The 25,116-nt window shown below is 40.0% G+C and overlaps 2 protein-coding genes across 18 annotated transcripts in view; one reads left to right on the top strand and one right to left on the bottom strand.

Annotated features, from left to right (window-relative positions):
* LOC115569303 (protocadherin Fat 2-like) overlaps nucleotides 1-7,033 on the top strand; it is a 65,879-nt gene extending 58,846 nt beyond the window's left edge. The window contains 1 exon segment of the mRNA XM_030397333.1: nucleotides 7,020-7,033. Within this exon segment, the coding sequence (XP_030253193.1) occupies nucleotides 7,020-7,033 (14 nt within the window).
* A 304-nt stretch (nucleotides 7,034-7,337) lies between these two features.
* LOC115568284 (uncharacterized) lies at nucleotides 7,338-24,909 on the bottom strand. 17 transcript variants are annotated; one of them, XR_003981362.1, is made up of 19 exons: nucleotides 24,405-24,909; nucleotides 22,488-22,607; nucleotides 21,443-21,584; nucleotides 20,711-20,903; nucleotides 19,964-20,035; nucleotides 18,918-18,989; nucleotides 18,360-18,431; nucleotides 17,800-17,871; nucleotides 15,709-15,780; nucleotides 15,151-15,222; nucleotides 13,805-13,907; nucleotides 13,639-13,691; nucleotides 11,602-13,522; nucleotides 11,099-11,338; nucleotides 10,713-10,757; nucleotides 10,331-10,381; nucleotides 9,577-9,624; nucleotides 8,303-8,416; nucleotides 7,339-8,217 (listed from the first exon to the last, which is right to left on the bottom strand). XR_003981362.1 is itself a non-coding variant. In XM_030395433.1 (19 exons), coding segments are annotated over exons 2-19 (3,468 nt in total). In that variant the 5' UTR covers nucleotides 22,603-22,607; nucleotides 24,405-24,909; the 3' UTR covers nucleotides 7,339-8,414. The 17 variants fall into 17 exon arrangements, 16 of the variants coding, with proteins under 16 accessions (XP_030251299.1, XP_030251303.1, XP_030251300.1 ...); XM_030395433.1 differs by adding an exon at nucleotides 9,180-9,302 and having other exon boundaries at nucleotides 7,339-8,416; XM_030395435.1 differs by lacking the exons at nucleotides 7,339-8,217; nucleotides 8,303-8,416 and adding exons at nucleotides 8,624-8,803; nucleotides 9,180-9,302.
* Between the last annotated feature and the right edge of the window lie 207 nt (nucleotides 24,910-25,116).

Raw genomic sequence — 25,116 nt, 5'->3', positions numbered from 1 at the left:
AAGCAAGGAAGATGGAGGGATTGGATGGAGGAGAGACACAAGCCTCTGGGCATCACCGGGCAGATTTAGTGAAGAAAAAATCTCCACAGTCCCTTTTTCAGCAAAGGGAAAAGATGGATTCTGGAGAGAAATGCACAGCGGTGACGGGATGGGTCGTGTTCAGAGGAGAAGCGTGAACATGAATGTCAAGTTGAAGATCACAGGTTCAATCAGCCAAAAGGTGGCACGCATGTTCTGGGTCGTTTCCTGTTCACTTTCTGTTGAGCTAATTGGCAAAACTCTGTGAGGAAGATTCAGTATTTCGTCATCACAATCATTTGGGCACGATAAGTTAATAGTAGTAGTGTCAAGAAGCTCATCTTGGCTTATCAACACGGCAGCGGAGCCTTGTGTTGTTTGTGTCCAAAACCTCAGATGGAAGAAGTTTTTTATTGGCAGGACGGAAGCAAAACCACCAACAGATGGGAGTCCCTATTCTTAATTTCCACCTACGAAGGTCTGATTCAGATGTAGGCTGTAGAAGGGTTTTTCAGGTCACCGGAATACAATATGGGCAGTTAATGTTTCTGCAAACCACAGTAATGTCCAGGGTTGACATTTGCACCAAACGTGGCATATCACGTTCACATTATACGCTTATTAGCCACCTGTCGCAGCAGGAGATGGAGGAGAAGGTTGTGGAGCTGAGCCAAAGAGGCTGCCAAACGGCCAACCGCAGTTCAAGTCACACCAGTGGATATTTTTAAAGACACCCTGAGACATTTTTAGCCCTTTTAGTGGGGGAGAAACTGGGTTTTTTTAAGGAGCCATTGAGACATTTCCATCTGTTTTTGTCAGCTCAACCCAACAGGATGAGGCAGATGGTGTCCAACCATCGAATCCGGTTCTGCTCGAGGTTTCTGCCTGTTAAAGGCAGTATTTTCTCGCCACTGTCGCCAAGTGCTTGCTCATGGAGGAAAGGTTGTGTCTCTTTAAATAACTTAATCAAGGAGTGTGTCTATACCTACTTAATTTGGAAATTGTCACAAGATGACGTTTTGTTGTGAATTGGCCTTACACAAATAAAGATGATTGATTGCGGAGATACAAAACAGGTATATAAGTCAAGCCATGATGTTTTCTGAGGCATAACCAAGTGGTTTTGTGCATAAACTTAACCAGAGCATAAGCACAGCATTATGACAAGAGAGAAACCAAAAATTGGACCCAACAAACATAAAATTGTGACATAAAGAAACATCCAGTTTTAACTTATCTGTCGTTTTGCAGAGACATACCTAGGCCTACACTATTCTGGTGATTGGGTTGCTTTTATAGAAGAAAAATAATTTTGGTTGACATTTGTAAATCAAGAACTCAATAGTCCACCAGTGGCTTTACTGTTTTGTGCTTAATCAAAAATTTAATCAAATTGTGAGCTTGAAACCAATGATTTCATCTGCTGACAAAACATTTTAGCCACATTTCTTCCATGATTTTAGTCCATTGTTTTATTCATAATAACCAACTTTTCCTCCCAAACAATATTCCCAAACCTTTAACAGATATATTCTAAGGTTTCTTGGGATGATTCCACTCATGATTTTTTTTTAATGTTTAGTTTTAACGGTAGATGAAAACCTATCCAGTCCCAAATTTTTGCACGGTGATGACACAATGTGCCCACTGACCCTTCTCTAATATTGAACACAGGGAAAGAAGGAGTGACTCGGTGAGGTGAGACAGGATTGAAACACACAGCAGCTGACGCAGAGAAAACACAGGAGTGATACTTCTGCTGGCCGCCCACTCTTACACCCAGGAGAGAGATGACATGAGGACATGAAAACACACACAAAGGCAGGAAAACTTCTCTATACTGTATCATGTCTATGATACACACAGGACAAAGCTCGCATGTACTTACAGTACACACAAACGCAGAAAACACACAAAAGTTATGTACACCCACTCAGTAGTGACACACACATGCACTCGACACAAATGCATTAGGGAGGTGTTATGAGAAGGTATTTTTCTCTGAGGCTATTACTAATTCATTCCCCTCTGTGTGAGTGGGAGTGTTAGCCGGCAGGGCACAGATTTAGACAAAGCTGTTTATCACCGGACCACACACAACACACACCACACACACACACACACACATACACAACACAACACACACAAAACACACAGATGAATGGATACCATCGTTCAATTGATTTTATCATTTTATCACCCACACTGATAAAAATAAATCTGCGCATCTTCCACACTCTGCTGAGGAAATGTAAAGCGGTTGATAGGCCGGGAGCTCGTACTGACCTGTGTGTGTGTGTGTGTGTGTGTGTATGTGTGAATGGCAGTCTTATGAGCCACCGTTAGCATTGGCTCGGTGCTCGGCAGCCTCGTTATGTTTGTCTTAAATGACGCTGTCGCTGCGCACCGGCTAAAAAACAAAGTGTGTGTTTGTGTGTGTGAGTGTGTGTGTTTGTGTGAGAGAGAGAGAGAATGTATATGTGTGTGTTTTGTCCCAGTCAGTATAAAACTGGCTGTTAAAATAGATTACTGACTTCACCGAGACCCCAATCCGAAACACTAGGCGCCCTTCTGGGTGTCGTTATCAAAATGAACCAGGCGTCCTGCACGGAGACATTATCCATGCTGAACCTTTGTTGTAACGACGGAAGTAACAACAAAGGTCGATGCAGATATTATGACTGACCTCCGAGTCTCTTTGCTATCGAGGTAATAAAGCCACCGGAGCGTTCAACTCTGTGGAACTACAGAAAATACATTAAAAGAAAAGATTCTCCAGGTTTAAGTTCATCTATCATATGACTCTAATGTTGCTCACACTTATACTCTTCTTACCTGCTATATGTTGTGGTGTCTCTGGGGATCATCAGCATATCGCTGTTTATAGATGTGTCTTGTTTATAAATGTTATATTTTTCCACGATTTATCCCTAGTTATGTTATGTCATGTTATGTTATGTTATATTGACTTGCGTTATATTAAGTTACATGTTAAATTAAGCTACACATAAGGTAAGTTACATGTTAAGTTGAAAGTTGAGTTGAGTTGAGCTGAGCTGAGTGGAGTTTAGTTTAGTTTAGTTTAGTTAAGGTAAGTTACACATTATGTTAAGTTAAGTTCATTAAGTAAAACGGTTATGTTTAGTTAAGTAAAGTAAAGTAAAGTTAAATTAAATCAAACGTTAAGTTAAATTGAGTTGAGTTAAGTTGTTGTTTGGGTAAACAGATACCCCTCATAAACCTAACAATTTATAAGATTGACAACTGCAAATTGTTGTTTATTAGATGTGTTCTTTCATGAATTTTAAATTCTTCCAAGAATTATCTCAATATTATTAAAATTATATTTTATTTTAAAATCATATAAAGATTTTCAGATTGTATCATATATATTGTAACCCCGTAATTTTGGTATTACTTAATGTACGTCTAATGCCGCAATACTTATTTATTTCCAACTTAATTAAGTCCTATGGTTGGACATGAGAGGCTTCTTCTTTTCAGGTTGTCAAATTAAATTGTGGGAAATGTAGGAGTTTACTTACTGGAGCTTAAATTGAATTTGAGTTGAACTTTATTTACAACATCATTACTTTATGATCAGAAAAAAACTGCAACTTAGCTACAATACTATTGTGGAGCTGTGTCATGGTCATGGGAATGTGGTCTGTCGTGTTACATGTGACTCGTTGAATTGTGAGCGGAAGTTGAAAAATCAAGATACAGACAATATTCCACAGATTATTGTGATATAAAAGTTAAACTGACCTCCCATCTTTACTCATGAGCTCGAGTAAACATCCAAACCAGTGGGAAGAAATTTAATTAAGTAAAACTGAGGCTTGATAAGACACCAGAATAGCACACGGCGACCTTTGAATGCTCCCAGTCCCAATCTGAGTCACACCCGTCGTATAAATCTGCACAAACTCGTATCAATTACCACTTTTTCGTGACTCTGCCTGTGCCAGAGCGGCCCACTCTCCCTGGTGGCCAAATGAGCAATTAGCCGAGTGTGAATCAGAGGTGTTGCAGCGGGAAAGGTAAACAGGAAGCCGGGGGTTCCTTCCGATGATGGACCGGTGCTGACGCATGCCGAGTGTGAGGAGTGTGTGTTCAGATTTTTAGCACAACTGGTCCATTTTCTCAGGAGATCTGTAACTGGAGACGTTATCTGTGCCGTGATGTCTGATCACAAGTCTATGTATTTACTATTAATAAACATTAATAGCGGGATTCAACATTTACACACACATTAATTTAGTATTTACTGCTGTGTTTGTACCTGATTTTGGTCCAGTATCTAGCCCTAGTATGGTCCTATGTTGTGTTTTCAGCCCTGGTTAGGATAAGTACATGCAGGTGCAGCCTCTGACTGCAGCGCCTCATCTCTCCTCTGCAGCTCAGTGCTGCCCCCTGCAGGACAAGCAGGTCTAAAGCACAAAGACAGTGAGAAAAACACAAAACTGCAGCAATTATTTATGTGCTCGGTTTTTCCGCGATGATGCAGAAGAGAACGTGTTGAATTCTAATCCTGGTTCTGTTTCTGTTAAATCGAACCGAGGGGGGAATTAAAGATGTACTGGAGACTGAAGCATTTACATATCACACAGTGTGTTCATGTTCATCACAGTGTACTGGGTAATGTCTTCTGGATTTGTATCCTCTTTATCCACCAATTGAAAACACACTCAATATACGGTCACATGTAGGAATAAGCAAGCTATCTGAGGCTTTAATACGACTTTATGACGGTATAACGAGACGTGGATTCTTGAAATTAGAGATTTCTTTGCTGCAGTCGGTTATATTAAACTGAACATCATCTTGCCAAACAAGCAATTTGAACACGTCACCTCGGGCTCAGGAGACGACATTTATCTGTGCTTTCTTACTTCACGTTCAGTTTGAGTTTTACATTTTCACTATCAGGACTATTTTTAAGGCTTTAATTTCCAAATACAGATGCTGATTCGATACCCGCCAGAAAAACTATTTTCCAGGGAACCTCAGTATGTTTTTTTTTCTCCAAATTCACTCAGCACTAGTAGATAAAGATAAATGTGTATTTGTACGGGTATATACAGGCAACATATGTCAACGAGGCTAGATTTGTGCCTCGAGACGTTGGCTTGTTACTTGGCAGATTATTCAATTATAAAAACAGTCATTAGTTGCATTAAAATTACACCAACAGGCAATAATGACTAAACAAGATAAAGGTTTTCTAATTTAAAAGCAGAGTTGTCAACACAAATCTGATTCTATTGTCGCGTTAGCTCGATGCTAATAGCACAATATCTGTACATACATTTATTAAAACTAAGTGTTCAGGGTCCTCAGTGTATTCAAAGACTTGATGAGCAGTTTGCGAGACGGCTTATTATTAATGGACGGGTGTGTCTCTGGAGTCTCAAGCAATCAAGACGAATGTGAGCACGCAAACACGCACACATTAACTAAAAGGGTGTGTATTCCCTACACTCTACACTGAGACCTGGCTGTCTGCAGTTATTAGACCCTGGAAGTAATTTACAGTGACATGAGCCACAATTCATCCTCGCCCTCCCTCCTCTCCCTCGTTTATCCTCCTCCTCCCCCCTTTCTCTAAATCACTTTCCTCTGCCGCTCCACGTCTCGCCTGATTTCATCCTTTATTCCCCCAAATCACACACGCAAAGTTCCCCTCCTTCCTCCATCTTCTCCTTCCCCTCGTCGGACACTTTGATTCCCCCCTCCGGATCTTCTTCTGTCGCATCTCCTTCATTACACAAACACACACAGACTCACAAAATAAGAGACAAAACGAGAGGGAGGAGTAATGGAAGCGAGTGTAATGAGGAGACCGTGAAGAATAAGCCCGACAGAACCGAGCGAAATCAAACAGAACCATCGTCGTCATGACAAACGGTCATTTTGTGAGCAGGTTTTGTACATATGTGAGAGTGTGTGTGGGTATTTATTACTCTTGTCATGGTTTCTTTCTCGTCACGATACAAAAAGATACGATCTTTGCCGATATCACACAGTCTGCCACTGATATATGACATCTGCTCCCGCTGCCAACCATCTACAGATTAGACATATTTAAGGTTTTGTTTAGATTTATTTTGTTTAGAAATCTGAGGGGGAAAAAACAATGAGTGTGTCTTAATCATAAGTAACAAGTGCTCCAGAAGAAAAAAGTAAATAAATAATTGAAGAAAAACGCAAAATAACGCAAATTATTTTCTACTTTTTGCCATAAAAGAAAAAAAAAAATGGCACACAAATCAATTTAAATTAAACAAAAGTTGTTAATTATAATAATCAACAAGGCAAAACAAGCTTTTTATGTGAGTCAGCATAATTAGCTCGAGCCTGTAGCATATATTAGCCTACCCGCTAGCCGACCTATTCATCTTCTCATAGCTCATAGCTTTTATTTATACTGTACTTATTCCCGGGTGGTTTAAGAGCACAGTCAAGTTTTGGCCTAACAGACGGACTCACTGTGACATCGTGAGTCACTCCTGATGCAAACTTGTTTATTTCTAATGTGATTTTCTGTCAAAGCTGTGACACTTGAAGGTCCTATTTGTGGGAAAAGTTTATTTTTGGGTCTCATTCCTAACAAAAAAATCAACTTTTCTTGCAAACAGGACAGTGAAAGACAATAAAACACTGTGGTCAGACCTGTGTGATGTTTCTGTAGTGATGAATTAATTGCTTTGCTGCTGTCTTTGCATGTCAGACTATCTGCTCGTCTCAAAACATTCTGTAGTCTGCGGCCCAACAGGTCAATAAGGTCTCCAGAATAACATTAACGAAAGTGTTGATGAAAAGTGCTTGTGCAGATAGCTAGCAGTTTTATACTCAGGAATTATTGTAGACAAACATTGTGATTGGTTCTATATTTTTAAACAGAGCAGCTAATATTCCCGTAGCAGACAGATGTGCAATGAGAATTTCAAAATAAAAGCATATCTTAAAGGTGTTGATATGGATCTATGTCCCCATAGGCTTCCAGGAATGAGTGTAAGTCAGCGTAATGAGATGGGAAGTGATGCTCCCACGTCACGTCTGTGTGTGTGTGTGTGTGTGTGTGTGTGTCGGGGCCTAATTGAGGCGCCGCATGCGTTCAGCCATGTTTGCTAACACGGACAAAGATCCAATTTTATGCTAATTACTGACGCAGAGATTTGCGTCACTTCGATTGTGATGGTCGGACGGACGAGGAGGCTGTTAACGTGACTCAGTCCAGGGAGCGCACACACACACACACACACAGACACACACACACACACACACCACACACACCTATACAGGTATGGGTGGTTTGCAAGGACATTTTACCCATACCAGCCCAGCGGTGGTTTATGGGGACCCACCTTTCCCTTTGTCCTAGGAAGGTGGCTAAAAGATAAAAGTGGTCCAAAAAAATTAAGAAAAATTCCTGTCTACTTAGATTTAAAATATTGTCAAAGAATTCAAAGAAACGAAAATCTGACATTTGACTGGATTATGAGGACGGGGCGGGAGAAGGCGTTTCCTAGTACAATGGTGACTTATGAGGACCTCCCTTGTTTATTGGGACGTAACCCATACACACACACACAGTCAGGACAAAACCCTTGTTTTTGAGGACCACACTGGTTTAACTGGACACTACCCATTACACACAATCAGGAAAAAAACGTTGTTTGTGAGGACCATGCTGGCTTAACTGGACGTTACCCATACATACATACACACACACACATAATCAGGAAAAACCCTTGTTTGTGAGGACCATGCTGGCTTAACTGGACATTGTTCATAAACACATATAACCAGGGCAAAACCCCTTTGTTATGAGGGTCACACTGGTCTAACTGTACATTACTTCATAAACCACTCCTGAAAAATTACCTTACAAGAGTTTTGAGAAAGGTAAATTACCTGCATCTTAAAAAGTAAAATTATAAAATATGTTATCTGGATGATGGAATCTGTCTCTATTAAACACATTGTTGGCAATAATGTTAGGCCAGTGGTATGAGTGACACTACAGTTATATTAATATTCTTGATGACTTATTAACTTGGGCACAAGGAGAGTGAAGCAAGCTGGACCGGGTACCTCAGTCATCACAGTTTTCTACAGATGCGCAGTGGAGAGCATTCTGTCATCCTGCATCACAGTGTGGTATAAAACTGCTCTGCTACAGAAGGAAAGGCTCTGCAACAAGTAGTGAAATCAGCACACAGGACACATCAGCAGATATCGGAACAAAACTGCCAGCATTCTGAAGTACCCCTCTCACCTGGCCCATGGACTGTCCAACCCTCTCCCCTCAGGAAGAAAGCTGCGCCGCATCAGGGCCAAAACAACCAGAGTGCATACAGCTACTCCCCAGAGGTTGTCAGACTGCTAAACTCTGCAAAACATTACAGACTAATGTGCAACAAACACTGAATATTTATTTTATATATCACATTTTTATGCTGCATGCCATTTTCAACTTTTATAAATGATTTCTATATTGTTTTTATATTGTCTGCTACTTTTATGGGACCTTGAGTACTAAATTCCATTCCTTTTATGTACCCTAATGTACTGGAATGACAAAAAAATAAACCTTGAATCAGCTCAGAAACACTGGTTTTAATATGTATAATTCAAATACACTTTTTAAACCAGTGGGGAACATCTACAGGAAGAACAATGTGCAAAACAAAATACACATTAGCTCTAAATAAATCAAGACATTACCCACATTGTTCAAAAAACAAACTTAATTAGACTCTTATGTACCCTTCATGTCCTGGAATGACAAAAAATAAACCTTGAATCAGCTTAGAAACACTGGTTTTGTTATAATTCAAATACACTTTTTAAAACCAGTTGGGATCATCTACAGGAAGAATAATGTGCAAAACAAAATACACATTAGCTCTAAATAAATCTAGACATTGCCCACATTGTTCAAAAAACAGACTTTTCTTTTTAACATAAAGCTCCTGCTCCTGAAAAATCCTGAATATATTGATGAACTATGAGCAAAGCAAAATAAATGTCATGCTAGCTTACAGAAAAACTTAGAAGCTATTTTTTTTTTACTGTAAGGCCCCTGTTCCTGACAAAATCCCGGATATTTTGAAGACTTCTATCTATCAACGCTGGGTGCTCAGCGATCTTACATTGTTCACACTCCACTTTAGTTGCTAGGTCTCCATTTGTAATATGCGTTTTGAAGTGTTTCATCACAGCACTAATTTCAGTCTTGCTCCACGGCCTTTTCACACATCTTCTGGATTTTATCTCTGTCAATCAAAATAATATTTTATATGTTAAGATGATGACGATAGCGGTTTAGTTTAAATTTTCTTGAAAACTTTTGCCACTGAAATACAGGTTAATTATATTGTACAAAAAAGTCACATTTAGTAAATGTTAAATTAAAATCAGTATGAAATCAGATTATGATGACACTGGGGCAGGAGCATCAACACTATAATGGTTGCCCATTGCCAGGGCCTCTTTCACACCTCTTAGGCCAAAGATATATCTGCTGTTCAAGAGGCACTGAAGTCCTACCTTTGGAGCTGGTGACAACACTCTCAGTCACACGCAGTTTTTTCTGTCCTGGAAAAGCAAGAAAATCTTTTGTTAGAATAGCCAGCACAAAATCCAAACCATTTATAGTGAAGTGTATTTTATACATTGGTATATGCGCTGTAACTTGAACTTGATCCTGAAATTATGTGTAGATGTGAAGAGACACAGCTCTTGTCATTTTGGAGGACTAGATTAGAATACACATTGCTCTAGACACACGCACACACAAAAATAACACACAAACTTATATCCAATAAGGGTTTGGCAATTGTGCTTTGGTGTTAACTTCGCTATGGACCAACTTCATGAGGACATGAAACAGACTTTGTCAAGACTCTGTATGAAAACTTACTCATGATGGGACTAAACCATTCTAAAATATTTGAAGCAGTGTCAATAGCAACCCAGCTGATAGTCAACAGTGCCTGGTTTTGGAATACTGAAATGCATGTAATTGAGTCACTGCCTCCTAGCTGGTCTGAGGTGGTAACATCAGTAACAAACTCAGCTGGCCAGCAGTTTTGGACTGAAGGAGGGGGACCATTAACACTAGAAATGTATCTTTACCTTTAAAACAATGTGATCACATTTAAGATTATACCCTCTATGACACTGAAAATGCAGTGTTTACTTCATTACAAGGTCAACAAATTCAGTGATACCTCAACCCGATTACTGGATAACCCCTCTCAACCATTACTACCATATTAAAGAAATTATCAAGAAAACGTACCTTTGTAACTTTTGGTCTTATTCTGGGTCGATACCATTCTTTTTCTTTTCCCTAAAAGAAACAAAACTTCTAAATTGTCTTTTTAACAATTACGAAGGCTAATTAATTACTAGCAACATATTTATGTAACAGTTGATTCTATTCTAACCCCAAAGTGACAAGTAATGATAAACCCATTGAAAAGTTATACTCTAATACTACAATATGGATCCGTATGAACAGTAGAGGCGAATTTATCTAACATTGAACATATACTGAGTATATTAAAGTCCCTTTGTCCCTGGCAGCTCCATGTCCGCTTCCTCCCCCATTTGAACAAATGCAGCACAGTATTATTGCCTGTGATATAGCAAGAACAATTTATGGCTTTCCCACACATTACCAGAGGAACTGGTGGGATCTTCAGGCATCTTCATTTCTTGATTTTCTAGTGACACGAATAAAAAAATAAAAAAAAAAAGCCCTTCAGCATCTTCAGTTTGAAGATAAGGGATCAGAGCACTACTTTGGTAGTCGCCATAATGATAAGGTGTGTCTCTTTTTATATGTGTGCATAAGATGTATCACATGACTACCCTTAAGTGTAGAACCACACCATGGACTTTACCCTGATGGCACCATCATTGTTAGATCTATTTATCATGGTGACTGTGAACCTTGCTGTCTTTGTGGTAATATTAAAGCAACACCACGTAACTAATACATGAAAATATGATCCTCAATCCACAATATACCATGAACGCATACCGGAAGATATTCAACACATACCCCTTAATCCAAGGGCACAATCTGACTCCTCACTGCCTCCATCTTTAGCATCTCCACCACCTTCTTCGCTGTTTCCACCACCTTCGTCGTCTCTACCACCTTCGTCGTCTCCATCACTTTCATTGTCCCCGATGGTGTCATCTCCCTCAGCTTGACCGTCTCCACCGTCTCCATCGTCTTCGTCATCTCCATCATCTCCATCATCCTGCTCACCTACATCCAGTTCTAGGTCCAATTCATCTGAAGAAAAGCATGATTGATGCAAAAAATAAATATTGTTGCTGCAAGTTTGTACTGCTGACATTTTTTTTGTACAATTTACCACCAGTATGGCATATTTACTTATATATTCTAGGTCTATATTTACATCTTCCTAATTCAGAAAATGACCAAAATACTGCATACAACTATTGTGTTTTTTTAGTCACTAATTTGTTGATGAATTTATACTGTCCCTGTAATAAATTTGCTTTATTTGTAAAAATTTTGATACCACCACATACCTTCAACCTCAATCTCGTCGAGAGACTTTCCCTGGAATTCTCCAAGAGTTCCTTTCTCGAATGCAAGTAGAAGCTTAGAGATTTTTGCCACTTCAATAGTTGCCTCTGGCAGACGATAAAAGTCTCTGTGGACTCGTATATCGTGGCCCAAAAAGTTGGCAAGTTGGTCAAGCTCATTATTCTTCAGGTTGAGGATTTGGGACAAGGTTGCCATGTGCTTGCGGAGATGTGTAGACCTCAGATTTTCTGGATTCTTTGCACCACACATCTGTGCAAAGTGTCTCATGCAGTCCTGTCCTCTGTAGTAGCTTGTGTGGGAGCAATGTGGCCGTCCAAATAGGAAGGGATTATCCTTGTCCACATCACATGTGTCTCTCCTCTCTGCAAGAAGCGTTGCTGCACTAAGAACCTCAGGGTTTAATAAAACAGCAACTTTCCTCCCTCTTTTGCCCATAATTTCCACCCTGCTGAAGTGTCTGGCTAGCTTTTGTTCAACCGGTGACAGACTAGCAGCTAGGTCACCATGAAGCTCAGTTTGGTCTCTTTTCTTGAAGGACTCAAGTGTCATTTTTGAGACTTCTCCTGCACGGCGTCTATTAAAGAGGATTATTTGAGCAAGTGTCACCCTAGCAAGTTCTGCATACGCCTGAGGAGACTGATGCTCTTTCAGGTTTTCAACGGCGCCAGCCGATTTCTCCTCCAGGTACTTGTGCAAAAGTTGAACATCCTCTGTGAAGGGTATGGTGGATGGTTTATTGAACTTTGACTTGCTCAAAGTAGCCAGTGCAGTGTGTGAGACTTGTCCTGCCCATTCTTTTGTGCAGAGTTTCGTGAATCGTTCCGCTGCTTTGATCAAAATTTCATCCTCTGCTGAGATGGCCCTGCAGAGAATAATATCACCGATCTTCTTGAGCGAGTGTCCTAATTTCAGGGCAAGACTTGGTGTGGAATACGAGTGCTTCTCTTCATCATATCCAGCAACTGTTTTAACAGCTCCAATGATTTTGTAAAAATTGTTTGGTTTTACAGCATCTTCAAAGCTAAATATAGAATATTTCTGTCTTAGGGTCAATAAAAGTCTGCCCATTTCTCGAACCTTTGTTCTCATGTACTCAAATTTTGTTGGATCACTCCCATGCTTGTTGTAGAGAGACTGGGCCAGCTGCAGTATGAGGAAGTCATTCCGTACTACAGATGCTATCTCATCTTGCCTCATCTTTCCAAGGATCTTCCACACTCCAATGGAAATTGCTTGGGAGCAGGTTGACTCTGCAATATCGGCCAAAGCCAAGACTTTGCTCTTAACATTGGCTTCAGTTTCTGAGACTGTTTTTGACGGGCATCTTCGTGAGTGGCGCCACAGCTCTTTACGGACAAACAGACCTTTACAGTATGTACAGTGCACATACATTTTGGCATCCACAGAGATTTTTGATGGTCCCTGTCTTCTTTTTACTTTAAGTGTTCCACCTTGATTTCTGATAACCTCTTGATTATGTTCATAATTACCTCTGTTACGCAACTTCTCAAGCAACCTTTTTCTCTCTTTAGAATTCTTGGGGAGCAAGAAAGCTTCTGCGATGTCAGGCTCTTCTTTTTCGTGTTTTTTAAGGTGACGAGCTATTTTAGATTGCGGTTTTTTGCAAACATAGCAATAATTTTTCTGGGTGCAAGAAGAACCCTCTCGGGCTGCTGAGATTTCAGTAGATGAAGACTCTGCTGTTTCTGCTGAAAGCGTCTGGGTATGGCTTGTGGTGGGGGTGTAGGTGGATTCATCATCAGTACAGGGTTGAACAGGTATAGGAACATCTTCACCATCTTGATCTGAGCTGGACCCATGACAGCTTTCAGGTACGTAATAATCATCAGACGAGTCATCACTAATTTCAGAGTCAGAAACATGTTTCTCCGGTGCAACATCCTACGCAGGAAAAAAGAAAGCTTTATATTAAACCAAAAGAATCTATTACTGTATGTCACAATGCAACACAAACATTTCAAAGTCAGCTAAAATGGTATAAAAGACAATGAACATACCAGTGATGAATTAATCTTGAGAAAGCAGGATTTGTGCCATGATCTTGAACACACTAAAAGCACATTGAAATGAAAAGTTAGCAAGTTGTGCTGGTGCTTTTGTTTTAGAACAAATAACTACACTTAACATAAACAAAAACTGCATTTGAGTGGCGTAAATACCAACATTTGCATGTGTAACCAAGCCATCTGAAACGGGAGAAAGATCCACTGCAATCCGCACAGTTGTCCAAATCATTAAGAGCTGCACAAGCAATTATATGGTGGCACTGAAAAACCAATAATAAATGACTGTTAAAAAAAGAAATCATACAAATTTTAAACAAAATTGGAAATGAGAATTAAATATATTTAACCATAGACTACACTAGAATGTATGGATTGGTCCGTGTACCTTCCCGTCATTCTATTTCCAATTATGAAACGCAAAACGATTTTGGGATGAAAATGGGAAAACACACCAGTTTTCAATGTTTGGTGCATAGAGAAAAACGAAATATTGACTAATTTCTTTGTTTCGCATTTCAAAATTGGCAATAGAATGAATGGAAGGTACACGGACCTGGATAAAGCACATGTCCATAATATTAAACTCACATTAAATCTTTAAAAATATGAAAATTGAAAATCAAATATATATTTATTCTTGAATGAATAGAATATAATATTTACTTCAAAGGTGATCGATAACTGTGACAACATAGACAAAAAAAAATGACTGGCATGACTTTTGCAGAAGATTATTAAATTCATGACTTTCAAGGGATATTTGATGTTCCATAACCTCTATGATCATGGAAATCTTTAACAATCTTTAATGTAACACATAACCAACTTGTGCATCCTAATATGTGAAGAAATGTATAAGGGGCTTTGTCAGAAAAGGTGTCCTCATAATTCAGGTGTGTCAGGTGAACATCTGACACACACAGCACAGTTTGCTGTATGATCAACATGTAGGTGGGGGAGGGGAATGGTGAGAAAAGGTGTCCTCATAATCAAGGTGTCTCAGGTGAACATCTAACACACACACAACTTTTGTTCCTGTTCCTAATCTGAGATTACTTTAAACAGAAACAATTCTCTTTTATTCCACAAACCGTGGGTTATGACACTGGCCATGTTTATTGCAGAAATGTCAGTCAGTAGGGAAAAGGGAAGAGAGTAGTAATCAGCCTATAATAAAGACTTGAAGGTGAGAGATTACTGTACCAGTCATTTCTACACCTTGAAAGTCATGAATTTAATGAAATCTTTTGTGAAAGTCATGGAATTGTGTTGTGTCTAATGGGTGTCAGGTCAACATCTAACACAAACAACTCAGTTTGCTGCCTGATCAAGAAGTTTGTTCCTGTCCACGCAGGACAATGTGTCCTCACAGTCCTGTGCTGTGTCAGGTAGTTAACAACATTCAACAGTGTGTGGACTCCTGAGCACTGTCATATCCTCAAACAACAGAATTATGATTGGATGTAAAAGCATGACATCACAAGTATATAGTATACAACTTACAGTGTCATCCTTTGATATTTCCAGGTTGGAACGGACCCTTGTCATTTGGTCATCAGTTCCACCAGAGGCTTCCTGTGTAAGAGTCAGTGACAGGAACAAATCTGAGATTACTTTAAGCAGAAACAATTCTCTTTTATTCCACAAACCGTGGGTAATGACACTGGCCATGTTTATTGCAGAAATGTCAGTCAGTACGGAAAAGGGAAGAGAGTAGTAATCAGCCTATAATAAAGACTTGAAGGTGAGAGATTACTGTACCAGTCATTTCTACGCCTTGAAAGTCATGAATTTAATGAAATCTTTTGTGAAAGTCATGGAATTGTGTTGTGTCTAATGGGTGTCAGGTCAACATCTAACACAAACAACTCAGTTTGCTGCCTGATCAAGAAGTTTGTTTCTGTCCACGCAGGACAATGTGTCCTCACAGTCCTGTGCTGTGTCAGGTAGTTAACAACATTCAACAGTGTGTGGACTCCTGAGCACTGTCATATCCTCAAACAACAGAATTATGATTGGATGTAAAAGCATGACATCACAAGTATATAGTATACAACTTACAGTGTCATCCTTTGATATTTCCAGGTTGGAACGGACCCTTGTCATTTGGTCATCAGTTCCACCAGAGGCTTCCTGTGTAAGAGTCAATGACAGGAACAAATCTGAGATTACTTTAAGCAGAAACAATTCTCTTTTATTCCACAAACCGTGGGTTATGACACTGGCCATGTTTATTGCAGAAATGTCAGTCAGTACGGAAAAGGGAAGAGAGTAGTAATCAGCCTATAATAAAGACTTGAAGGTGAGAGATTACTGTACCAGTCATTTCTACACCTTGAAAGTCATGAATTTAATGAAATCTTTTGTTGATGTTCCATAACCTCTATGATCATGGAAATCTTTAACAATCTTTAATGTAACACATAACCAACTTGTGCATCCTAATATGTGAAGAAATGTATAAGGGGCTTTGTCAGAAAAGGTGTCCTCATAATTCAGGTGTGTCAGGTGAACATCTGACACACACAGCAGTTTGCTGTATGATCAACATGTAGGTGGGGGAGGGGAATGGTGAGAAAAGGTGTCCTCATAATCAAGGTGTCTCAGGTGAACATCTAACACACACAACTTTTGTTCCTGTTCCTAATCTGAGATTACTTTAAACAGAAACAATTCTCTTTTATTCCACAAACCGTGGGTTATGACACTGGCCATGTTTATTGCAGAAATGTCAGTCAGTACGGAAAAGGGAAGAGAGTAGTAATCAGCCTATAATAAAGACTTGAAGGTGAGAGATTACTGTACCAGTCATTTCTACACCTTGAAAGTCATGAATTTAATGAAATCTTTTGTGAAAGTCATGGAATTGTCTTGTGTCTAATGGGTGTCAGGTCAACATCTAACACAAACAACTCAGTTTGCTGCCTGATCAAGAAGTTTGTTTCTGTCCACGCAGGACAATGTGTCCTCACAGTCCTGTGCTGTGTCAGGTAGTTAACAACATTCAACAGTGTGTGGACTCCTGAGCACTGTCATATCCTCAAACAACAGAATTATGATTGGATGTAAAAGCATGACATCACAAGTATATAGTATACAACTTACAGTGTCATCCTTTGATATTTCCAAGATTGGAACGGACCCTTGTCATTTGGTCATCAGTTCCACCAGAGGCTTCCTGCGTAAGAGTCAATGACAGGAACAAATCTGAGATTACTTTAAGCAGAAACAATTCTCTTTTATTCCACAAACCGTGGGTAATGACACTGGCCATGTTTATTGCAGAAATGTCAGTCAGTAGGGAAAAGGGAAGAGAGTAGTAATCAGCCTATAATAAAGACTTGAAGGTGCGAGATTACTGTACCAGTCATTTCTACACCTTGAAAGTCATGAATTTAATGAAATCTTTTGTTGATGTTCCATAACCTCTATGATCATGGAAATCTTTAACAATCTTTAATGTAACACATAACCAACTTGTGCATCCTAATATGTGAAGAAATGTATAAGGGGCTTTGTCAGAAAAGGTGTCCTCATAATTCAGGTGTGTCAGGTGAACATCTGACACACACAGCACAGTTTGCTGTATGATCAACATGTAGGTGGGGGAGGGGAATGGTGAGAAAAGGTGTCCTCATAATCAAGGTGTCTCAGGTGAACATCTAACACACACAACTTTTGTTCCTGTTCCTAATCTGAGATTACTTTAAACAGAAACAATTCTCTTTTATTCCACAAACCGTGGGTTATGACACTGGCCATGTTTATTGCAGAAATGTCAGTCAGTACGGAAAAGGGAAGAGAGTAGTAATCAGCCTATAATAAAGACTTGAAGGTGAGAGATTACTGTACCAGTCATTTCTACACCTTGAAAGTCATGAATTTAATGAAATCTTTTGTGAAAGTCATGGAATTGTGTTGTGTCTAATGGGTGTCAGGTCAACATCTAACACAAACAACTCAGTTTGCTGCCTGATCAAGAAGTTTGTTTCTGTCCACGCAGGACAATGTGTCCTCACAGTCCTGTGCTGTGTCAGGTAGTTAACAACATTCAACAGTGTGTGGACTCCTGAGCACTGTCATATCCTCAAACAACAGAATTATGATTGGATGTAAAAGCATGACATCACAAGTATATAGTATACAACTTACAGTGTCATCCTTTGATATTTCCAGATTGGAACGGACCCTTGTCATTTGGTCATCAGTTCCACCAGAGGCTTCCTGCGTAAGAGTCAATGACAGGAACAAATCTGAGATTACTTTAAGCAGAAACAATTCTCTTTTATTCCACAAACCGTGGGTAATGACACTGGCCATGTTTATTGCAGAAATGTCAGTCAGTAGGGAAAAGGGAAGAGAGTAGTAATCAGCCTATAATAAAGACTTGAAGGTGAGAGATTACTGTACCAGTCATTTCTACGCCTTGAAAGTCATGAATTTAATGAAATCTTTTGTGAAAGTCATGGAATTGTGTTGTGTCTAATGGGTGTCAGGTCAACATCTAACACAAACAACTCAGTTTGCTGCCTGATCAAGAAGTTTGTTCCTGTCCACGCAGGACAATGTGTCCTCACAGTCCTGTGCTGTGTCAGGTAGTTAACAACATTCAACAGTGTGTGGACTCCTGAGCACTGTCATATCCTCAAACACAACAAAATTATGATTGGATGTAAAAGCATGACATCACAAGTATATAGTATACAACTTACAGTGTCATCCTTTGATATTTCCAGGTTGGAACGGACCCTTGTCATTTGGTCATCAGTTCCACCAGAGGCTTCCTGTGTAAGGGTCAATGACAGGAACAAATCTGAGATTACTTTAAGCAGAAACAATTCTCTTTTATTCCACAAACCGTGGGTAATGACACTGGCCATGTTTATTGCAGAAATGTCAGTCAGTACGGAAAAGGGAAGAGAGTAGTAATCAGCCTATAATAAAGACTTGAAGGTGAGAGATTACTGTACCAGTCATTTCTACACCTTGAAAGTCATGAATTTAATGAAATCTTTTGTGAAAGTCCTGGAATTGTGTTGTGTCTAATGGGTGTCAGGTCAACATCTAACACAAACAACTCAGATTGCTGCCTGATCAAGAAGTTTGTTTCTGTCCACGCAGGACAATGTGTCCTCACAGTCCTGTGCTGTGTCAGGTAGTTAACAACATTCAACAGTGTGTGGACTCCTGAGCACTGTCATATCCTCAAACAACAGAATTATGATTGGATGTAAAAGCATGACATCACAAGTATATAGTATACAACTTACAGTGTCATCCTTTGATATTTCCAGATTGGAACGGACCCTTGTCATTTGGTCATCAGTTCCACCAGAGGCTTCCTGCGTAAGAGTCAATGACAGGAACAAATCTGAGATTACTTTAAGCAGAAACAATTCTCTTTTATTCCACAAACCGTGGGTAATGACACTGGCCATGTTTATTGCAGAAATGTCAGTCAGTAGGGAAAAGGGAAGAGAGTAGTAATCAGCCTATGATAAAGACTTGAAGGTGAGAGATTACTGTACCAGTCATTTCTACGCCTTGAAAGTCATGAATTTAATGAAATCTTTTGTTGATGTTCCATAACCTCTATGATCATGGAAATCTTTAACAATCTTTAATGTAACACATAACCAACTTGTGCATCCTAATATGTGAAGAAATGTATAAGGGGCTTTGTCAGAAAAGGTGTCCTCATAATTCAGGTGTGTCAGGTGAACATCTGACACACACAGCACAGTTTGCTGTATGATCAACATGTAGGTGGGGGAGGGGAATGGTGAGAAAAGGTGTCCTCATAATCAAGGTGTCTCAGGTGAACATCTAACACACACAACTTTTGTTCCTGTTCCTAATCTGAGATTACTTTAAACAGAAACAATTCTCTTTTATTCCACAAACCGTGGGTTATGACACTGGCCATGTTTATTGCAGAAATGTCAGTCAGTACGGAAAAGGGAAGAGAGTAGTAATCAGCCTATAATAAAGACTTGAAGGTGAGAGATTACTGTACCAGTCATTTCTACACCTTGAAAGTCATGAATTTAATGAAATCTTTTGTGAAAGTCATGGAATTGTGTTGTGTCTAATGGGTGTCAGGTCAACATCTAACACAAACAACTCAGTTTGCTGCCTGATCAAGAAGTTTGTTTCTGTCCACGCAGGACAATGTGTCCTCACAGTCCTGTGCTGTGTCAGGTAGTTAACAACATTCAACAGTGTGTGGACTCCTGAGCACTGTCATATCCTCAAACAACAGAATTATGATTGGATGTAAAAGCATGACATCACAAGTATATAGTATACAACTTACAGTGTCATCCTTTGATATTTCCAGGTTGGAACGGACCCTTGTCATTTGGTCATCAGTTCCACCAGAGGCTTCCTGTGTAAGAGTCAGTGACAGGAACAAATCTGAGATTACTTTAAGCAGAAACAATTCTCTTTTATTCCACAAACCGTGGGTAATGACACTGGCCATGTTTATTGCAGAAATGTCAGTCAGTAGGGAAAAGGGAAGAGAGTAGTAATCAGCCTATAATAAAGACTTGAAGGTGAGAGATTACTGTACCAGTCATTTCTACGCCTTGAAAGTCATGAATTTAATGAAATCTTTTGTGAAAGTCATGGAATTGTGTTGTGTCTAATGGGTGTCAGGTCAACATCTAACACAAACAACTCAGTTTGCTGCCTGATCAAGAAGTTTGTTCCTGTCCACGCAGGACAATGTGTCCTCACAGTCCTGTGCTGTGTCAGGTAGTTAACAACATTCGATAGTGTATGGACTCGCACAGAGGAAATGCAGTGTTTCCTCATCACGCTATCACTTAGTGGTCATTAAAAAGAAGACAGGAAAAATGAGTCATGTGCAGATGTGCACATGCCTTCAGTGACCCAGCTGACCATGTACTTCACCTAATGCTGTGAATCTGTTCCATATTCATCAACTAAATATCATGCTCAAGGTAATACTGTTGTACTGCACATCAGTATGGTTGTGTGTCAGTTGTAGGCATGCCCAAAATTAAAAAGTTAAGAGACCATGAGAACCTAAACTCACCAATGAGCGCCACGGCCAAGCGGAATCACCATAGTTGTATGTTATCTCCTCTCCTGGAAAGATTTCCCTGACGGCAAATAGGCACAAGTGTGGCATCCTGTTGACCATTATTCTTTTGACTTTGCAGTTAGGATGTACATGATCATCGTTCACTAGTCGTCCCAGTGTTCCGTCTTCTTTTGAAGCATCTATGCTGTGAGATAAATAGACCACAAAAAACTTTAAACTTGGCTTGGGGTTACATTCTTAAAAGTTATACTGCAATCACGACTGCTGCTGAAAGTTGCTGAGCTATGGAGTACAGAGCTGGGTCTTGATTGGGAGACTGCTACTTGTCAAGAGAGCAGGTCAGAGTTGGCAACCACAGAGAGCCGTATGGCATGCTGCTGGAGAAGCAGGTTGGTGGAGATGATTGGCTAATTATTATCACATGACATGTGGTGTGCCTGCTGCATTTGGAAAAGTTGAGATTTTTTCACTCTGTGCGCCGCGGACGCGCACCCGGCTTCATCATCGCTTCGGATTATTGAAAACAATGGATTTATGTGTGCAAAAGATGCTTCATGTGAACGGCCCCTTGGATTAGTGAAAGTCAAGGTTAATTAATTCAATCCAGGCTTTCAAAAATTAAAATATGTAAACACATGCCAACCCATAAATCAAAAAACTGACAACTTCTCTTCAGACATGTAACAATCTCTTTTTTGGTAAATGACCAAGCAGGATACTTACCAATACCGCTTCCCATTCCACATGAAATCAAATACATATTTGTTGTTTTTGTCATCTGCCCCTTCACTCTGAGAGACAACTCCACGGTACTCCACCACAAAACTTTTTGGTTCGATGTACTCTCTTGTAAACACACCTCTACCTGAAGAAAAGAAAGTAAATATCAACATGAGCTCAAGTAACCACTTATTTGTGGCTGTCTTTTCAAAGAAATATTTATGAAATAGTTTAAATGAAAGTTTAATCATCATCTAGTCACCCTCATGCCGATGAGAAGTCCAGTGTAGTTTTTTTTTTTAATCCATCAAACACTTTCTGGAGTGCCATTGGAAAAAAGCAGCAGAGATCTGTAGCAAACAGTTAAAACCTTAAAATGGGTTTCAACTGCTTGTGTAACCTCATCCAAGTCTCGTGAACCCACCATTTACAGTTGAATTGAAAAATATCACTTACACTGTGTTTTAATCTAACTCCTCACAGTTGCAAGAATAGCTAAATGCATGCAGGTTCCTCACACACTGATTAATGCTAATTTAGTTTTTCTTGCAACAGTGAGGATTTTGGCTAAAAACACAGTCTAAGTGATGCTTTTCCTAGTCAACTGTGGTGTCTTCAAGAGACTTGGATTAAGTTGCACAAGCAGTTCAGAGCCATTTTAAAATTTCCAGATTTTTTTTTTTTTCACAACTGGTTGCCATAGATCTTTGCTCTTTGAAAAAATGCTGCAAACATTTTTCCTGTGATACTCCAGAAAGTGTTTGGTGGATTAAAAAAATTGACCATTCGCAGCCATCCAGTACGAATGGGAGATTCTCCTTGCTCAAATTTGCACTCCGCGGGGAGGGCGATACAAGCTCAGCGTGGAGGGATCATGGAGCACAGAGGGGTTGGGTGTGTGTGGGGGCAGGATGCTTTTTTCAAATCGTTCTCAACATCTTTCTAAATGTAGACCATAGGTTTAATTCTTCACTTTTACACCGGTCTAAGTCTTTAAAGTGACTGCACTAGGAGAAACAAACTTTAATATATCGGATGAAAAACTTACCTTTATACTTGTTAATAAACCTTCCCTCTAGGAAGACTTTATCCTTTCCTTGAACAATATGTTCCAGCGCATCTTGGTCAGGAGACTTTCTCCTCCTCCTCCTCACCTCAGTCATCTTTGCTGTAATAATGCCCAGATAATAACATAAAATTTCAAACAAGCTTTAATAAATGCCATGTCGCATATGACATTCCTTTAGACACTGAAACTGTTGAGTGAACTATATGTAATGGTCAAGTCACATCAGACATTCTCTCTCAACATTAAACTGGTTTCTCTAGGTAACTGAATCAGGTCAACTGGACTTAGCTTCTGATGAAGCATTTAACCTGGACAAATGAGAATTCGCAGACATTAAAAATGTTTTTATGATAGATTGAAATCATACACCGATATTATTATACCCCTGTTAAACTTCAGAGAATGGGACTTGTGGATACTAATTAATGCTGGAGGTGTCAAAAGGAAGTAGGTACTTTCCTTAATTTACTGTGGTAATGTTCATACATATCTCCTTTGTAGAAGCAAGTGGTAAAATGTATTGGAGAATGGTTGCATAAACCACTGCCAGAATCTCCCCAGCTGTGTTTATTAGGAGATAGGTTTGTTTTACCACCATGTATATCCAAACAAAAATTTGGGCTTGCACTGGCAGGCTTTATTGGTGCTTCAAGGAATAGTCAAGTAAAACCTATTTTTGATGAATGGTTAAAGCTGATGACAGACATCGCCTCTTTCGAATCATTGATAGCAAGAACTACTAATTACCAAGGGAAATTTTAGGAATTCTGGTCTGATTTCTTAAGGCTTATAAAAAAATCCTGATGTGTTCCCTCATTAACACGTCTATTTCAACATCAGTTATTTGTTGAACGTCTCATTATCAGAAAATAACATGTTATTTCTTCATTCACCTCCACGTTGCTCACAGTCCCTCTGTTCCTCCTCGCTGCAACTTGATCTGACGTGAACGTCAGCTGACCCGACGTTACTTTACTTGCATAGCAAGCTTACGTTAAATACCAAATAACAACTGGGGGGTTTATTTGTTACACTCACTTAACAGACCAGGCGTTTATTTGGGACCATGCTGTCACTCATGGTGGCGTACATTTGTTTCTCCATCGCCCTGATCATTTTGCGGGACACTCTCTCGTGGCGTGCCCGTTTGCTGATAACCCATCCCTGCATGTTTATCTCAGGCTCCCCGCTAGCCTTCTTACTCCCTCCAGCAGGCAGCCTGGCCCTTCTGCGGTCCTCCTCGGACAGACGCTGAGGGTCGACAGAGAAACGTCTAGCGGCTGCTTCTCCCGAGTTTTCCACATATTTTAAGACAGAAAGTTTGAATTTCAAGTCGTACTTTTAATTGTTTTGCTGCACCGGAGCCATAGCGATCATCAATATGATATTGACTGACAGAAAGAAGCACAACACGTGAAAAAGCGAAGAGGAAAAACGTGCAGTGTCAGTGGTCACGTCTTCTTCCCTGATTTTTAAAATAAATAAATTCGACTCGGCATTTATTTGGAACCAGTGGTTATTTATCAAAATATACACCTGCACCCAGCGTTTAAAGGGGACCCTGCGGTTAATTGAAACTCGGCTATCATTTGGATAATTTACGGTAACTTGTACGCTTTCATTCGGTCTCTACTAGCTGGCTAACTAGCTAGCTAGCGAGCTAGCTAGCTTTGAGCTAGCGTTTGCCAGCTAGTAAAGACCGAATGGAAGCGTACAAGTTAGCTAGCTAGCTAGCGCTAGCTAAGGCGGAGAGTTTGTAATTAGCCTATTTGACCGAAACGAGGCAGTTACCGTCTATATTTATGTTTGTCAGCTTGGTAGAAGATAATGAAAAGCAGCAAATGTACAATAAACAAACTAAAACTAGTAAACTCGTAATCAAATATTGTTCCTTACCTCTTTTTCTTCTTCCTCATTAAATCCCCTCTGCGTCAAATCGCCTCTGTTTCGGAATGATCGGCAGCTGCGTGGTGGAAGGAGTTCTCCGGTGCAGAGCAGAATTTTCTGGGTGCAGCCAATCACTGAGCAGAACCTGCCAGATCGACTTCCGCGGCAGCCAATCACTGAGCATAACGTCACTGAAGCCCTCAGCCAATGAATTGTGCTCATTTTGTGTGTGGGGTGGCGGGAAATCGTGTATGAATCCAAGTGGCGCCAAGAAAAGTCCGTGTGTGTCACTTTGTGTGTGACACACAAAAATGTCATGTCTCCGTACTTGTTGGGACATGTCGAGAAAAAGAGCGGGGAGTTTAATGGCGGCCTCCTGAATGCTTCTACACTCTTTGAATTATGGGGACACTGGGGGTGTCCTCATAATTCCCTGGTGTCCTGCCAATGTGAGTATGTAGTCCGATAATTTGTCCCCATAATCCGGAATACCAACGCACACACACACACACACACACACACACACACACTGAGACACAGTCATCCAAATACCCTAACAGCACAGTCCTGGCCAAGGCCCAAAGGCTTGAGAGCACAGGCAAAGTGGGGGGGGATTGGAGGCACAGCCCACAATCTGGGCAGATGGAAGGTGTGTGTGTGTGTGTGTGTGTGTGTGTGTGTGTGTCATTGTGTGTGTGTTTGTGTGTCAAAGAGAGGAGGG

This window comes from Sparus aurata, chromosome 18, assembly GCF_900880675.1.
Source record: "Sparus aurata chromosome 18, fSpaAur1.1, whole genome shotgun sequence".
Classification (NCBI taxonomy): Eukaryota; Metazoa; Chordata; class Actinopteri; order Spariformes; family Sparidae; genus Sparus; species Sparus aurata.
Note: the sequence above shows the minus strand (reverse complement) of the source record. Positions and strands in the feature narration are given on the sequence as shown.

Bases quoted from the DNA above. Each gene is read 5' to 3' on its own strand.
- LOC115568284 (XM_030395428.1), bottom strand. From the start codon at position 22,602: ATGACTGAGGTGAGGAGGAGGAGGAGAAAGTCTCCTGACCAAGATGCG. The intron at 13,523-13,638 runs GTATGTTCATTG...TTTCCTGCGTAG, and splicing joins TCAAGATTAATTCATCACTG to GATGTTGCACCGGAGAAACA. The intron at 11,339-11,601 runs GTATGTGGTGGT...GCTTTTCTTCAG, and splicing joins CGACGAGATTGAGGTTGAAG to ATGAATTGGACCTAGAACTG.